The 15812-nt window shown below is 40.8% G+C and overlaps 2 protein-coding genes across 2 annotated transcripts; one reads left to right on the top strand and one right to left on the bottom strand.

The window, feature by feature from the left end:
• Nucleotides 1-8408: 8408 nt before the first annotated feature.
• Nucleotides 8409-10515, bottom strand: SHBG (sex hormone binding globulin). The gene is given in 7 exon segments (XM_012548695.1): nucleotides 8409-8530; nucleotides 8858-9017; nucleotides 9365-9534; nucleotides 9669-9819; nucleotides 9821-9865; nucleotides 10084-10167; nucleotides 10420-10515. Coding segments are annotated over 7 exon segments (828 nt in total).
• Nucleotides 10516-13165: 2650 nt separating this feature from the next.
• Nucleotides 13166-15583, top strand: SAT2 (spermidine/spermine N1-acetyltransferase family member 2). The gene is made up of 6 exons (XM_012548705.3): nucleotides 13166-13281; nucleotides 14073-14124; nucleotides 14258-14341; nucleotides 14835-14936; nucleotides 15060-15100; nucleotides 15253-15583. Exons 1-6 carry the CDS (start codon nucleotides 13216-13218, stop codon nucleotides 15418-15420), a joined length of 513 nt encoding a protein of 170 aa, XP_012404159.1. The 5' UTR covers nucleotides 13166-13215; the 3' UTR covers nucleotides 15421-15583.
• Nucleotides 15584-15812: the final 229 nt, after the last annotated feature.

Here is a 15812-nt window from a genome sequence, read left to right as displayed (position 1 = left end):
ATACCTAAATTTCAGAATTCCAGCTGAATCTCCATTCAGATGTCCCTCTGTTACTTCAAAGTTAACATGTCCAAAAATATATTTATCTTGCCTCCTAAAACCATTCTCTGTTCTGACTTCTCCATATCAAGTCAGTCGCCAAATCCTACAGATATATTTTTAACTGCTTTCAGTATCTACTTCTTCCTTCCCCTTCTCATTGCCACTGCTCTAGTCTGAGTTCATATTTTCTTTAATGCCAACTGAAATGTATACATATACCATCTATGACATGATAAGGTCAACAAGGATAGGCTCTGTGATGTTTTTCATCTTTGGATTCCAAGTGACTAGTGCAATATGTTGCAAAAAGTATTTATCAAACTTTATTGAATTTTCTAAATTCTTCACAACCAGGCCATTGCAGCAGTCTCCTTACCTGATCACTCTGCTTCTGCCCTCTTCTAATCAGTCTTGAATCCTGTGTTCTTAAAACACCACTCCCATTCTGCTACTCTTGTGAGTGATGGCTGCCATTGCTTGAAGCATAGAATTAGAAATAATGTGCATGAAACTGAAGACTTTAGAAATGCTGGTGGCATTTTCATTCTTGATGCCTATCAAAGCCAAGTACTCCCAAAGAGAAAGGTAGATCTTGGACATGAACAATAGGTTAAGTTGGCATCTGAAAAATAGATTTGAATTACTGAACCATGTCTAAAAATATAGGAATGAAAAGCTTCTAGCCTTCGATGAAAAAGTACCTCAAAGGAGGGACCTTACAGCTTCCCTAGCTTCCTTTAAAATGTCTTAACTCTATTGTCTTCCCTCTGATAATTACTTCCTATTTATACTGTATATATCCCATGTGCACATAGTTGTTAGTATGTTATTTTTCCTCCCATCATTAGATTGTAAGGTCCTAGAGGACAGGAATTGCTTTTGGTTTTCTGTGTAGCCATATAATATGTCACAGTGCTTGGATTTGACTTGTGGATAATGTACTGAAGGACAGTCCTGTGAATTGTGTATGTGTAAAGGGACTTGACTTATTGTCAAAGAAAACATTGGATAGCAACTCTGAGTGGGAAAAGGAATTTTTGGAAATGGGAGGACTTTGAGAAAGAGAAACTGCAGACTTGAGGAGACAACCGCCAACAACTTCATCTCTCTAGCCAATGGGATTTTCAGTCACAGGTAGGCCTGGCTATTGCATTTCTGTGAAATGTTTTATGATCTACCTCACCTTCAGATGCTACTCCAGTATTTGACAAGCTGATGGGAGTGGGAGGTTGCAGATTTGACTCTTCCACTAGAAAATGGGATGTAGCAAATTATGGTTGCTGTAGCCCAAAGATGACACTCCCCAATCACTATAGCAGCATGAGGCTCAGCATGGTGAGATAGGAAGCTTCTCAGGGACAACAGGAAAGAAAAGGAATCAAAACTTGTAAGCCAACAATGGGAGTGTCATCACTTTGGGGAGTTTTACAATTATTTCCCTGTAAGAACTTCCAGTATGCTATACATTTTTTCATAATGAAATGTCCTGAAGAAACATTCACTAAAACAAGGAGACAGGCCTGGTAGTCAATTAGAGCAGGGAAATTAAAGAGATATCCATTTACATTTTAGCAAAGTACTGATAAAATTATCCAAACTATTCTAATCAAACAAAAGTTAGAAATATGGGTTAGATTATGACACAGGACACTGGTTGAATGATTAAACCCAAAAGAGTGGTTATCAACAAATCAGTAAATGCTGGTTGAAGCTAATTGAAGTTACCTTATCTTCAGTGGAAATGTCCCAGGAATCTGTTTTGCTTGGGGTGATTGAACTTTTTTCTTTTTCTTTTTTTTTTTTTTTAGTCAATCCTTATTGAATTTGCAAATAGAATAAATGAAGCAGTAATAGCTAATACATTGGATGAGAGAATCAGGATCCCAAAAGATTTTGACAGGCTAGAATGCTGGCTTAATCTAAGAAGATAAAATTTAATAGGGATTAAAAAAAAGTATATTAAAATTTGATAGGGATAAATGCAATATATTATATTCTGATATAAAAAAAAATCTAAATTACACCAGTATTATAATATTATGCTAGATGGAAGTATGGCTAATAGCAGTTCCTCTGATGAAGACCTTGAGGTTTTACTGAACTACCATGGTAGAGAAACTCATAAAGCTAATGTGATCATGAGCTGTAACTAAGAGAGGCAAAGGACTAAGGCCCCACAAGTGGTCCACTTTAAGATGTCCACTTTTGAATAAAGAAAATTTGTTCAGAAGTGTTTTCTTAAATGAATTTAAATCAGTAACTCTTTAATTTAGACCTGATTTTCCTAGTTCTGACTTCTGAGGTCAAGCTACATGAATCTAATCTTTCTTCATATAGTAGCCCTTCAAGTATGTAAAGATAGGTATCTCTTTTTCCAGACTACTCTGAATTTCTTGAACTGGTCATCATGTGGGATGATCTCCAGGTCTCTCACCATTCAGTCACATTCTTCTGGATTTTCCATTTTGTTTTTCTTAAAATGCAGTTTTTAGTCCTGGACTAAAATATGTGATCTGACCAAAGTAAACCAATGTATATATAATGTCTCTCAATGTAGTCTAAGGGAGATGTCATCTCCCAGAGATGACCTATTGTACTCTACCCCAAAACCTCTTCTGTAAATTGAGGGGATTGTCATGCTGGCACGCAATTTGGAATTAAGCTAAAAATTTTTTACCCTTTGAGATTCCACTGCTTAACCCCAAAGGTCAATGAATAAATTATTTTATTAATGAACTATTTTAAAAGGATTTATTGGGGGTACAAATAAAAACGCAAATCCCTACTCTCAAAGAAATGTGAGCACATTCTAAGGGAGGGAGACAATACATACGGTAGCTTTCAGCTACAAGTCAGATGGAAAAGTTCCATAGCCTTCAATACAATTCAATTCAATAGACATTTATTAAGAGCCTACTATGATTGGAACAAGAGGTTTGGCAATTGTTAATGCTGTAAAGTTACCCATGCATATATCCTGTAAATAAAAGGCTATTAAATTTAAAAAAAAAAAAAAAAAAAAAGAGCCTACTATGTTCCGGGCACTGTGCTTAACACTGGAGATAAAAAAAGAGGTAAAGTCAGTCCCTGCCCTCAAGGAGCTTACAAACTAAGGCGGGGAAGTTGAGGGAGGATGAGACAGGCAAACAAATATATACAAAGCAAACTATGTGCTGGACTTAAAGGAAATAATTACCAGAGAGAAGACAATAGAATTAAGAAGCCTTGGGAAAGGCTTTCCTGAAATGGGATTTTAATTGGAATTTAAAGGAAGCCAGAGAGGGCACAAAGAAGGAGGAGGAGCATTTCAGACATGGAAGACAGACAGAGAAAATACCCAGAACTTAAAGATAGTGTGTGGTTTCTGAAACAATCAGGGAGTCCAGAGTCACTAGGTCAAAAAATATATATTAGGGGATAGGTATAAGAATCTGGAGAATCTGGAAAGGTAGTGGGGGGGGGGGGCGGGGGAACTAAATTATAAAAGGCTTTGAAGGGCAAACAGAGAAATCTGCATTTGCTCCCTAAGGCAATCTGAGGTTGATGTGGGCAAACTTGAATTTTAGGAAAATCCTTTTAGTGGCTGAGTGGTCCTTGTGGACAGGTGGACAAGCAAAGCAAAGTAAGGCCTCTGTTTTAATGTTATTTCCATTCCACCAAAATCCAGTTTCTAATGTTGAACTACTTGACAGCATCCTTAGTAAGTTCCTTAATAGCTTTAACCAGGTTGCATCTCCACAGGAGTTGCTTCCCAAGACAATGTCTAAGGACACTGGGCTAGAGATATTGGTAGTTTCAATGTATCTTGGGTTCAAGAACACAAGGACTGGCCCCATTTGAATCTAAAAAGAGATGGTAATCAAGATGGTGGTGATGTGGTGCAGCTCCTAGGGAAGATGGAGCAAGTAGCCCTGAAGCCGCTAGGCCTTGTGAGTGGTGTGATGTATTTCTTCCCCCAGGTTATCCTGCCCAGTTTACTTCTTAGCACCAGAATGCTAAGGCCACAAATATTTCTGGTTGTTAGAAAACAACCAGTTGGTTAGTGATAAAAGATTCTGAGACTAGTGAGCAACAATAATGAGGTACTTAAAGTTAAGGAAAGCTCAGAACAAGTTTGAATGTCAGTCACTTGACCTAGTGATATTTCAGGCCTGAAAACACACCTCTGGAAGGTTCCCTCCCCTTTACTCCTCCCTTCCCCCAGTGAGCACACCCAGAGAACAAAATCATAATCAGACCACTCCTCAACTCTACCTCTAAAACATAAAATTAGCAAATCAGTAACATGAAGTGCCTGATTTCTCTAACTTTTCTCCATAAATTTATCTTTCTTACTCCTGATTCTTTGCTAAGTTCTTTTAGAACTTAGCCCACTTTAATTGGCATTATAATATATATAATAAACTTTGCTTCTTGACTGACGCTGGTCTGGAAGCCAAACATTTTTGGGGGCCCCTTGAGCTCCAAGCAGTAATAGTGGTTTGATTTGCCTGGCAAATGGTGTATTTCCTTCAAGGTTGTTTCCCTGATGCTTCACCAAAGGAAGGAAGCAAATCTAAGCTAAAATATTAATAGAAGCACATTTTGTAGTATCTTTTGTAATATTAAGGAATTAGAAATGAGACCCACCTATTGAAAGAACAGATAAACAGACTACCAGCAGGCATAGCCTTTTTTCTAAGTTTTGGATCCCCAACATTTAGCACAGGCTGGCACACAGTAAGTACTTAATATTTATTAAATGGCTATGTAAGGGAGGGGAGGGGACAAAGGGAAAACCTCCCACAAAATTGAACACTATATAATTATAATGGCCCTAGGAAGAGATGAGAAAATGACCCTCCCTCACTTGCAAAGGTGAAGTACAATGAAAATACAATATTTAATATAATGTTAAACTGGGTCAGAGTGATCTTTAGCTTTTCTAAACAGCTTTTCCCCCTCATATTTTATTCTTTGTTATGAGGGATGGTTTATGGTTGAGAGAGAAGGAAATGTGTGTGTGTGTGTGTGTGTGTGTGTGTGTGTATTATGTAAAAAGAAAAGCTATTAATTTCCAAATTAAAGAATTTGGAAAAAAGAAATAGAGTAATGTCTTTTTTAATGAGGAATTATGACTGGGAATGATATCATATATCCATCATTCCTGCTATCAGAGAAACTGAAGATGGTGGATCACTTGAGTTAGAACTTGAATTAAGTTCTAAACTTCAATAAACTAACATCCAGCATCAAAATAGTGAGCCTTCCAAGGAAAGGACCACCAGGCTAAGGAGAGGCAAGCCCTCCAATTTCACAAGTTAAAATTTCTATGGCAATTGATGGTAGAACTGAACCTATAAGTGGCCACTGGACTTCCAAACTAGGCTAGATAAGATTTGGGGTCAAAACAAAACCAATAAATAAATAAAAATTAAAATATCATAGATATGAATCTTCAATTTTATGATTAAGACTAAAATCAACAAGGTGTAAAATGAGATCTATATTTTGGGGTAGGTCTAAGTCAGGAATTTATTTTGACTATTAATATTTGTTACAAAGGTTTGTTTTTTCCCTCCTCATGACTGCAGAAAGGTGGAAGGAGAAAAAAAAATACTCTTTTGTTAAACTCACATTGTCTATGAGTTTAGAGGAAAACTCCAATGTGAGATTGGAGAAATGAGTCATTTGAGATTAGTAGATGACGGTGAAGGGTGAACAAAATGCCCATTTGACCAAGGTAACATTTAGAGTAGCTAGGGAACTAGATCAGTTGTTCCCTGTTACTTAAATTGTGGGCTACTATTTTTTTAAATTTTTTTTCTTTATTAAAGCTTTTTATTTTTCAAAACATATGCGTGGACAATTCTTCAACATTAGCCCTTGCAAAATTTTGTGTTCCAATTTCCCCTTCCCCCACGTCCTCCCTGAGATGGTAAATAGTGAGAGAGAGAAGAGTTACTATTAATGCTAGGGGTGGTGGGAGTAGGGGACTGGGATAGGTGGAAAGATTCAAATACTATGATCTCACCACTAATTACCCTGTTTCCCTCTGCATATATCTGCCTCAGCCTTTCCAGAACTGAATATCTGCCTCTTCAGTACAATGACGAAAGGAGAGAGAAGGAATCCCTAAGGAGAAAAATAGAGGCAGAGAAGATACAGAGAAAAGAACCTAGAGACTTTGTTGTGAGAGGAAGACTGATTGATGTCTATCTAGCAAAAGCTAGCTCTGGACTGGGGGGGAAGGAGGGGAAGGGGGAGGAATAAAAGAGGAGGAGGAGGTTGAGAGATGGAGGGAATTACTCCCGGGTGTCTTTGCTGGGGGATTTGTGAACCACTTGCAAAAACTAAGGCTGCTACTATGAGAGGGTGTGGACAATCTTGGGAGATAAGCAGAAATCTAGGAATTAAATTGGTATAGAGCTATGGGCGGGAGAGTTAGAGAAGCCACCTGGAGTTCAGGTAGACTGCCTGGATCCATCCAGTGGGGATTGGGGTACATGGTATTGGGTTGGCTTTCTACCACTCTCTTCTTCCCCCCATAAAAGGAAACACTGTCAACTAATTCAATGAAGTGGGGAGATTTCTAGCATAGTGCTAGCATAGTGCTAGAAATCTTTGGGAGCTCTTTGGGGCATAGTGAAATTGCCCCCTCCTCCAGCCTCCTTTACTACCTCCCTGCAGCCTAGGGCACTATTTCCACAGATTTCTGCCCTGCCCAGAAAACTCTTTTGTCCAGTAACCTTCTAATTCCCAGTCAACTAAGTAGAGAAGAAAGTAGCTAAATGAAGAACCTAAGATAACGAGTCCCTAAGGGTCTGAAACTAGGGGATGGGAACAGGGAGTTTATCTAAAAGAGTGGGGCCGGGGACACCAGGTCCCCTAAGGGCAGTGGGGCCTGGATGCCAGAGTCTGCGTATTGTTTCTGCTCTTGACCAGCACAGGCTAGTTCCTTGTTTAAATAGAGTAGAGACGTCTGAGAATGCAATTAAGGAACCCAGAAGTAGTGTTACTTGCTTTCTTTCTCTTTCCTCCCCCACCCCTTTTTCTCCAATACTCTTTCACACCCCTTAATATCCTTCTAGTATAATTAAAAAACAAAAGTATCGAGAGAATGCTCAGATTGACAAAATCTTTGCATTTGAAAGGAACTTTTGCAGATCACCCAGTCCAATCAATACTTGAACAGGAATTCAATGTACAACATGCCTAATGAGATCAGCCTCTGCTGTAAGTTTTCCAATGATAGAAAATTCTTTAACCATTTTAAGGATATGATGTTATCTTGGATTCTAAAGCTCCTTCTCTCCTTTCCCATCAACAATTAATGGAATGGAGCCTGAGTCCCAGAAGGCTGGCTGAGCCAAGCTGCTAGGTTTAGGAGGGATGGATTGGCGTGAAGGAAGGTTCATAGGATCACAGAATTTTAGATCTAGAAGGAACCATAGAGATAATTTAGCACACCACCTTCTTCTTATTATTTAATAACGATGATTCCTTTGAGGTTGTACAGGTAGTAATTTCAGGATCTTTGGCTTAAAAATATTTTGTTCTTTTTTCACCATTCATGTTGGAATCTTTGGGTTGGAGATGGAGAAAGAGAGAAGGACGGTATCTAATTGTGTGCAAGCAGAGGAAAACAATTTAAGGGGCTCTCTTTTTTGTAATAACTTTTAATTTTTCAAATACATGCTAGAATGTTTTTCAGCATTCACCTTTTTTATAGCTTTTTATTTACAAGATATATGCATGGGTAATTTTTTAGCTTTGACCCTTGCAAAACCTTCTTCCCCCATCCCCTCCCCCAGATGGCATGTTGACCAATACATGTTAAATAAAATATATGTATACATATCCATACAGTTATTTTTCAACATTCACCTTTGCAAAACATTGTGTTCCAAAATTTTCTCCCTCCCTTCCCTAGACAGCAAGAAATCTGTTATAGGTTATCATGTATTTGTCATGCTGCACAAAAAAAAAAGGAAACAAAACAAAACAAAACCCACCAAACAGACTAAAAGGGAAAAAAAAAAAAAAAAAAAAAAACACCAAGCAAACAAACACCACCAACATTAAGAATAGGTGATAATACTATGCTTTGATCCACATTTCTATAATTCTCTCTCTGGATATGGGTAGCATCCACAAGTCTATTAGAAATATCTTGAATCACTTCATTGTTGAAAAGAGCCAAGTCCATTAGAGTTGATTATCACGTAATCTTGTTGCTGTGTACAATGTTCTCTTGGTTCTACTCACTTTGCTTAGTTCATGTAACTCCAGATTTTTCTGAAATCACCTGCTCATCATTTCTTGTAGAACCATAATATTTAAGGGACTCTTCAAGGAAGTTTAATGAGGTGTGTTAGTACTGTTGTTCAGACTCTTGGACAGCTGTGAGTCCAGATGTTCTTACTTCGACTCAGAGCCTGATCAACATCCAGCTCCCTGCCCTGTACCTGAAGTCCAGTCAGACAGAAGGAAGCAGAAGAGGCCTCTCCTGAATGAGGATGGAGATGGGAGGTCAAATCTGAGAACAGAAACATCTACCTCCTTGCCAAATGTTTCCTCTAGCTTTTCCTCCCATATTACCCTGTTAAATATACTTTTTTTCTATGGCCTTCTCCTCCTTTCTCCCATTCGGGTACTCTCTCAGAATTTTTATTTTAGGCATTCTCGTTTTCCTAAGTTCCTGAGATGTTTCCCATGGTCCTCATCATTTCCCTTCTCTTTCCAAATAGACATCCCTTTCAGTTCCCAGGAGTGGGGAGGGTAGAAGGAAATTTAGGAAAGGTCCCCTGTACCTGGTGCCACTCTCAGGATAGACTCCCCTCAGATTGGGTCCAAAAGTTTAGATGGGAGACTAGGAGAGCAGGGGGCAAAATAAGTGCTACTTCCTGTGACCCCTGACTCAGGGCTATCCTGGTCAGATCCAGCTCAACTTGAATCAGAGGCCCTGGGTTCAGAGGCAACGATTTAGACGGCTTCTATGGTAACGTGGCAGAAAGCACCAAAATCTGAGAAAGTCACACCTTTTTTCCAATGGGCCACATCCTTTGTCCAAGTACTACCTTTCATGACCTCCCCTAGTTCCTCCCCCTCCAACCAAGGCATTTCCACTCCCTAGTAAGCACACTGCTTTAGAAAAATGGGTGCTGTAGTTTCCTAATCAAAATTTCCTAAGTACAAGGGACAAAAGAGATGATCTCATCCAAATCATCATATTAAAGTAGAGGAAAGTGAGGTTCAGAGATGGAAAGTTGTTTGCCTCAAGCCATTCAGGAAATTAGCTGCAGAACTTGAACTAAAAGTTATAAATACTCCACCCACCCACCTCAGGCCCTACCCTAAGGTCTATCTCTTTCACTTGGTCTTGAAGATCAAGGTAAAGCAGGGATTGATCGCCCAAGATACCCAGGGCAAGAAGACATCCTGAACCTCTTAAAAATTGAAATCTGAACTCCAAGGAGAAGGCCCAAGGGTCCACATCTGGCTGAGGAAGGTCTGGGGAAAGAAATGAAAAAGCTGAGGCATGGGGTTAGATTAGGAGAGAGGGAGGAAAAGAAAGAGAGACCGAAACAGAGACAGAGACTTATTACTCATTTATTCAATTACTCAATACTCCATTCATTCATAAAAAACATTCACCTGGTGCCAATATCCATCATTCAGTTGGGACCCAACTCCCACAGTGAACTGGGCCCAAAAGTTGTGGAACTGTATCTCAAGCTAGCCACCCCGAAGTCCTAGCATAAACCAGTCATGTTTGGGATTTGTATCCCCATAAAAAAATTACTCCTTCTGGGTCCCAGGTCTGAAGCTCAAGAGGAGATGGCTGTGAAAGGAGGAAGAAGCTGTTGTGTGCATATAGATATATTTGTTATATGTGCGTGTGCAAGGGATGGATTGCAGGGTAGAGAGAGGGGGTTCAAAATGAGGGAAAGAGTGGGTTAAGTAGAGGAGAGGAAAGGGAGAAGTGGAGAAAAGGTAGAGAAAAACGTAGGGTTTAGGAAGAGGATAGTGGGAGTCCAAGGTTTCTCATTTACCTAGGACCTTGGTGAAGTTAAAAGTCGTGATGGCGACAGGCTCTTGCCCAGTACCACTACCAAGGTGGAGAATGGCAGGATCCCTGCAGATCTGTGGGAGAAGAGTCAGGAAAGGGCAAGCACTGTTTCCAATTTGTCTTTGTGCCCCTTGACTCTAGCTTGGTGCATATGGATAAGCAATGCTGGTTGATTAAGAAGAGAGAATTCCCAGGAGAGACAGAAACACAACACATACACAAGCAGGGCTCCAGAACTCGTCTTCCTGCCCAATCCCCCATTCCCCCATCCCCATTGGACCCACACCTGTCTCCCACAGAACTCTACCCTTACCCCAATTATGCACCTTTGCAGGAAGTAGAGATTTAGGAGTCAGTCCACCCCAGGTCTCAAGTGGCCACAGCAACAGCAGCAGCACAGTAAGTGAACACAGACCCTCCATTGTGGGGCAGCTCTCTCTCTTGCATGATTCTGGTGACTCTGGGGAGTCAGTTGAGAGGCGGGCACCCCTGCTGGGCATGGGAAGTAATGGGTTAAAGGTTGCCCTGGGAGGAAGGAGGGAGGATAGGAGACGGGACACTGACCCTTTGGCCCCTCTGAGGACAAATGGACTGAGGCACGGTCCATGAGGCCTTCCTCCTAGATTCCCCATCTCTCTCAAGCTCAGGTCCGTTCCAGTCCAACAAGCCTTTCCTATGTGAATGCAAGGTACTAAGTGATAGGAATTCCAAGATAAAGCAAAAACAAAAACAAAAAACTAGGTCACCCCAATTCCTTTTCCAAGTTCCATTTGGAAACTCAGTCCAATTGCACTAGCTCCCCTCCCTTTCCAAGAAGTAAATCTGCCCTTAGGCTCATCTTCCTTTGAGTTAACCCTTTGTATTGTTTCTATCTTCCTTAACCTCTCTAGATTTCCTTCATCCCAGGTTGGGTTGGAATTATATCACTGTAATCTTCATAGGATTTACCTGTTTAGAGCCAAAAGGTATTTTAGAGATTATGTAGACAACTTTAAACTGTGTTTCTCCCCAAATATTTTACACATTAGAAAATTGAGTGCCAGAGGCACTTTAGATAATGACCAAACTCAGATCTGTGTTACTTGTGATGCTGGGGCACAATGACTCCTTCCTCTGTATTTTCCCATTGTATCTACAAGGACCTGTTTCCATACCTCAATGCCATGAAATCCTGCCACCACAGCTTCGTGACCTTGCTCTTGTCAAGGAATGCACTTTTAAAATTTGAATACTCTGGGGTCAATCAATGAAATCACTAATATTTTAAACTGAATTTTTTTTTAATTTATCAGGCTTGTCTAAGGTGCAGGCAGGATTTTGTGAGATATAAGAATGGGTAGAATAATCAAATTATAGATGGAGTTAGAAGAAACCTGTGAGAGCATGCTGCCCAACTCCCACATTTCAAGGATCAGGAAATTGAGGTCTAGAAGCATATATCTAGGAGTAATGGACAAAAAAATATGGTCACATAGTAAATTATAGATTTGATCAAAAAGGAAAAGGCACAAAAAAGTTAAGGGTTGAGAAACCTTTGCTTAATACTTTATACTTGTGGCTCCTGGGGATCATAAAGGATCTGACTAAAAGGAAGGGCAAGAGCTTTAAGGTAGACAAGATAGTTCTTCTGGAGACTCAGTTTTCGTCTCTGTGAAATTAGGTGTTGGGTGATCTCTTAAAACCCTTCTCGGTCTGATAGCAGGAGTAGGGTCCTTGGACTCAGCCAAGGCACAGGCAAGCTGAGAGGGCTTGCAGTAGGTAGGACTTAGTTGGGGGCCATAAAACTTTTTAATGCATTCTAATAAATTGAGGGGTATTCATTCACAGCCTGCAAAGAGAGGGAAGACGAAGAGAGAAGGGAGACAGCCTTCAAGCAAGGGGTGTGATTTTATTAAGAGGTGTCTTTTTTTTCCCCGGGAGCTTACGGTCACTATTCTTCCCTCTCCCCACCTCCTTTCTCCCTAGAACCCCAGTTTCTAGCTCATCTCCTGGCCCTTGGCTTCCAATTGCTTCCCATGCCTTTGGGGACCCATTCTACTTCAAAGTTCCAGTGTTAGGGGGTCTTTAACATGAAGCCCAACAACGTGTGAGTAGATAGGCTTCAGGGGGACAGGCATTTAGTAATTATTATATGTCAGGCGCTGTCTTAAGTGCTTTACGATTATGTCATAACAATCCTAGGAGATAGGTACTATTATTATTCCCATTTTACAAAATGAGGAAAGTGAGTTAAATAGAGGCTAAGTTACTTACCCAGGGTCACACAGTTAGTGTCTGAGGCTGAATCTGAATTTAGATTTCCCTTTCTCCAGCTCCAATATTCTATTCACTAGCAGAAAATGGGATTTTATGAGCAGGACCAGGAGATCCTTATATACGTCAACAACAATACTATATGATGCCCAGTTCTGATGGACCTGGCCATCCTCAGCAACGAGATCAACCAAATCATTTCCAATGGAGCAGTAATGAACTGAACTAGCTACGCCCAGAAAAAACTCTGGGAGATGACTAAAAACCATTACATTGAATTCCCAATCCCTATATTTATGCCCACCTGTATTTTTGATTTCCTTCACAAGCTAATTGTACAATATTTCAGAGTCTGATTCTTTTTCTACAGCAAAATAACGTTTTGGTCATGTATACTTATTGTGTATCTAAGTTATATTTTAATATATTTAACATCTACTGGTCATCCTGCCATTTAGGGGAGGGGGTGGGGGGGGTAAGAGGTGAAAAATTGGAACAAGAGGTTTGGCAATTGTTAATGCTGCAAAGTTACCCATGCATATAACCTGTAAATAAAAGGCTATAAAAAAAAAAAGAAAGAAAATGGGATTTTAGCTGAGACTTGGGCGGGGGGAGGGGGTCATGAATTTTTAATAGTCTGATAACTGCATGTCAGTTCCATTGCCTTCCCCTGCGTGCCTTTTGGTGCATTTAGAAACACTGCTCGGAGACGGGCTCCAGAGCTTCGCCCGGGAAGCCACCGCTTTAAATAGTCCCTGGGATCCCCCAGGAGCGTCCGGGAGGGCTGCGAAGCCCGGACTTTGCCCTCCCTGCCGGGAGGAGGAGGAGGAGGAGGAGCCACAAAACCCGTGGTCTCGGGCTGGGCATCGATGGCGACGGTGCTGATCCGGGAGGCCGCGGAGGGAGACTGTGGGGCAATCATGAAGATGATCCGGGTGAAAACGGCGGCAAGGCGGGCCTGGGGCCGAGGCCGGGGTCCCCGGCGGAGGGAAGGAAAGAGGGCGCGCGTGGGGGGGAGCATAGATTGCTGGGCTTCCGAAGGGAGGAGCTATGTAGTCAGGGGCCCCCTCAAGCCAAGGCAATTCAACGAAAACTTAAAGAGGAAAAAACCCCAACATTTTAACTCGGGGGATTCTTTTATAATGATTCGAGTTGTAATATTTTTTCAATAAAATCAATTGATCTCAAGTATTAACATGCATAATAATAGCTAACATTTACATGCTCACTACGGGCCCGGTGCTTTGCAAACGTTATCTTACTTGATTCTCACAACAATCTTGGAAATAGGTGCTATTATCATCCGCTTTTTACAGGGAGGAAAGTGAGGCAATGGTTAAGTAGCTTTGCTCGGGATCGCCCTGCTAATGAGTGTCCGAGGCCAGGTTTGAATTCAGGCATTAACTCACTTAATGTTTGGCACCAAAATATTGGTTTTCATTCTCCCCTTTCCTTCCCACCCCTCCTCCACATTTTAAAGAAAAACAAAGCTTTTGTAACTAATATGCAAAGGCAAGCAAAAACAAACCGTTGCATTGTCTGCTCAAAAATCTCTCCTTCCTCAACAAGTACCTTCTCTGTGCAGTAGCTGCGGGGATGCTACCAGGGCAAAAGGCGGGAAAAATCCCAGGCCCACAAGAATCTTACTTTGTATTTTAGCCCTGACTCCTGATCTCTTAATTCTGTTCTCTTATACATTGTCCCTCTTCATTCTTTGTATTCACAGGAATTAGCAGAATTTGAAAAACTCTTAGATCAAGTGAAGATCAGCGAAGGAGGTGGGACCATTGAAAGGGGGTGGGGGGAATTGAATCTTAAATCCCTCCTTTCTTTCCCCTAGTCATTCAATAGGTAGATAGATCATTTTCTCTGCTTTTTAAAAATAATTATGTCTGTTATCTTTCTCAACAGCCTTGAAAACTGATGGCTTTGGTGAAAATCCTTTTTTTCACTGTCTGGTGGCTGAGGTTCCTTCAGAACTCAGCAATCCCCTGGGTAAGACCTGCTGCAGGAACAGATCCTCTTAGAGGCATCTTGTAGCCGTGAAGTCGCTGTGTCCTGCTTCTGATTCCAGCCAAGTCACTTAAATTGGGACTCCCTATAACTCTAAAACCATAAATTTAAAAACAGTAACCAATCTACACGAGTAAAATGTGTTTCTTCCCCTCTCCCCTCGCCAAAAAAAAGATAAGAGCTAGTATTTATACAATGCTGACGGGTTGCAAAGTTTTTTATGAAAGTTATTACATTTTAATGTCCATTTTACAAATGAGGAACATTGGCAGAATCTAGATTCACATTAAAGTTTTCTAAGTTCAAAATTATCATTCCATTCATCACTGCACATACAACTTTTGGCATCCCTATTAAGTGTTGGACCCCTCTGTCCCTACAAAACTTTGGTTCTTTCTGGCCCCTTGCCAGTATTGGTCCAGAAAGATAGAACTCTGGCTTTCCTAGACTCCTAATGATCTTTTTGCTTTCTCAGGTTCCACTGTGGTGGGCTATGGCCTATACTATTTCACCTACAGCACTTGGACAGGACGAAATGTGTACCTAGAGGATATCTATGTGATGCCGAAATATCGGGGTACTGGCTTGGATTACAGGCATTCCACTGCCCTCCAAACATAAAGCTTCCCCCCTTTTGTTATTATTGTTCCTTCTAGCTAGGTGTACCACTCTCCTGTTAATGTTTTTCTCCTCACAATAGGTCAGGGGATCGGTTCCAAGCTTATCAAGAAAGTGGCTGAGGTAAGGAAGTCTATCCGTGGATGGTTTGGGAGGTTAATTACTTGTATTTCTGAGTATGGGGGCACTGGGGAGGTGAAAAGTGATCTTAGAACTGAATATCTGGGCTTTTCCCCCTATAATAACTGATTACATATGGGATGAACTTCCTGCAGGTTGCCCTAGAAAATGGCTGCTCCCAGTTCCGTCTAGCTGTCCTCGACTGGAATCAAAGTGCCATGGACTTCTATAAGGCCAGGGGTGCCAAAGATCTCACTCTAGCAGAAGGTTGGCGTTTCTTTCGATTTGATACTGAAGCAATGAGAGAGCTGGTGAAGAAGTAAGATGGGATGTCTGGGTCCTTTAGAGTCCAGACATTTCCTTTGGATCAACTATTTCCCTCAGTTCTTATTCCCCTCAGGTATATTGAAGTCCTTTCCCTATGATCATCTGCTTCATAATGGTTAGGAGTTTAAAATGGAAAATAAAAAATATATGTATCACAAAAGGAGAAAGTTTTTCTTCCTTCCCATTTGGAGGTAATACTTCAGAGTCACTGGGGCTGTGTCATTTTAGCATATGGCATAAGAAGTGGAAAGGGTGGGAGTTATGGGAGGGAAGTTGGTATGAGTTAATTTAGAGACCTACTTAAGTCAATTAACATTAATCTACAAGAATGCTTGCATTGGACAGGATTAGCCCAAGATATCCTCCCTAATGAAGTTTTAGAGAGAAA

Source organism: Sarcophilus harrisii, chromosome 4 (assembly GCF_902635505.1).
Source record: "Sarcophilus harrisii chromosome 4, mSarHar1.11, whole genome shotgun sequence".
NCBI lineage: Eukaryota > Metazoa > Chordata > Mammalia > Dasyuromorphia > Dasyuridae > Sarcophilus > Sarcophilus harrisii.
The sequence above is the reverse complement of the archived record's forward strand: the minus strand, read 5'-3'. Positions and strand labels throughout refer to the sequence as shown.

What these genes read in the sequence shown, in the direction of transcription:
- SAT2 (XM_012548705.3), top strand. Translation starts at nt 13,216, where the DNA reads ATGGCGACGGTGCTGATCCGGGAGGCCGCGGAGGGAGACTGTGGGGCA. An exon ending in AGTGAAGATCAGCGAAGGAG is followed by an intron (nt 14,125 to 14,257) that starts GTGGGACCATTG and finishes CTTTCTCAACAG; the next exon opens with CCTTGAAAACTGATGGCTTT. An exon ending in TTATCAAGAAAGTGGCTGAG is followed by an intron (nt 15,101 to 15,252) that starts GTAAGGAAGTCT and finishes AACTTCCTGCAG; the next exon opens with GTTGCCCTAGAAAATGGCTG.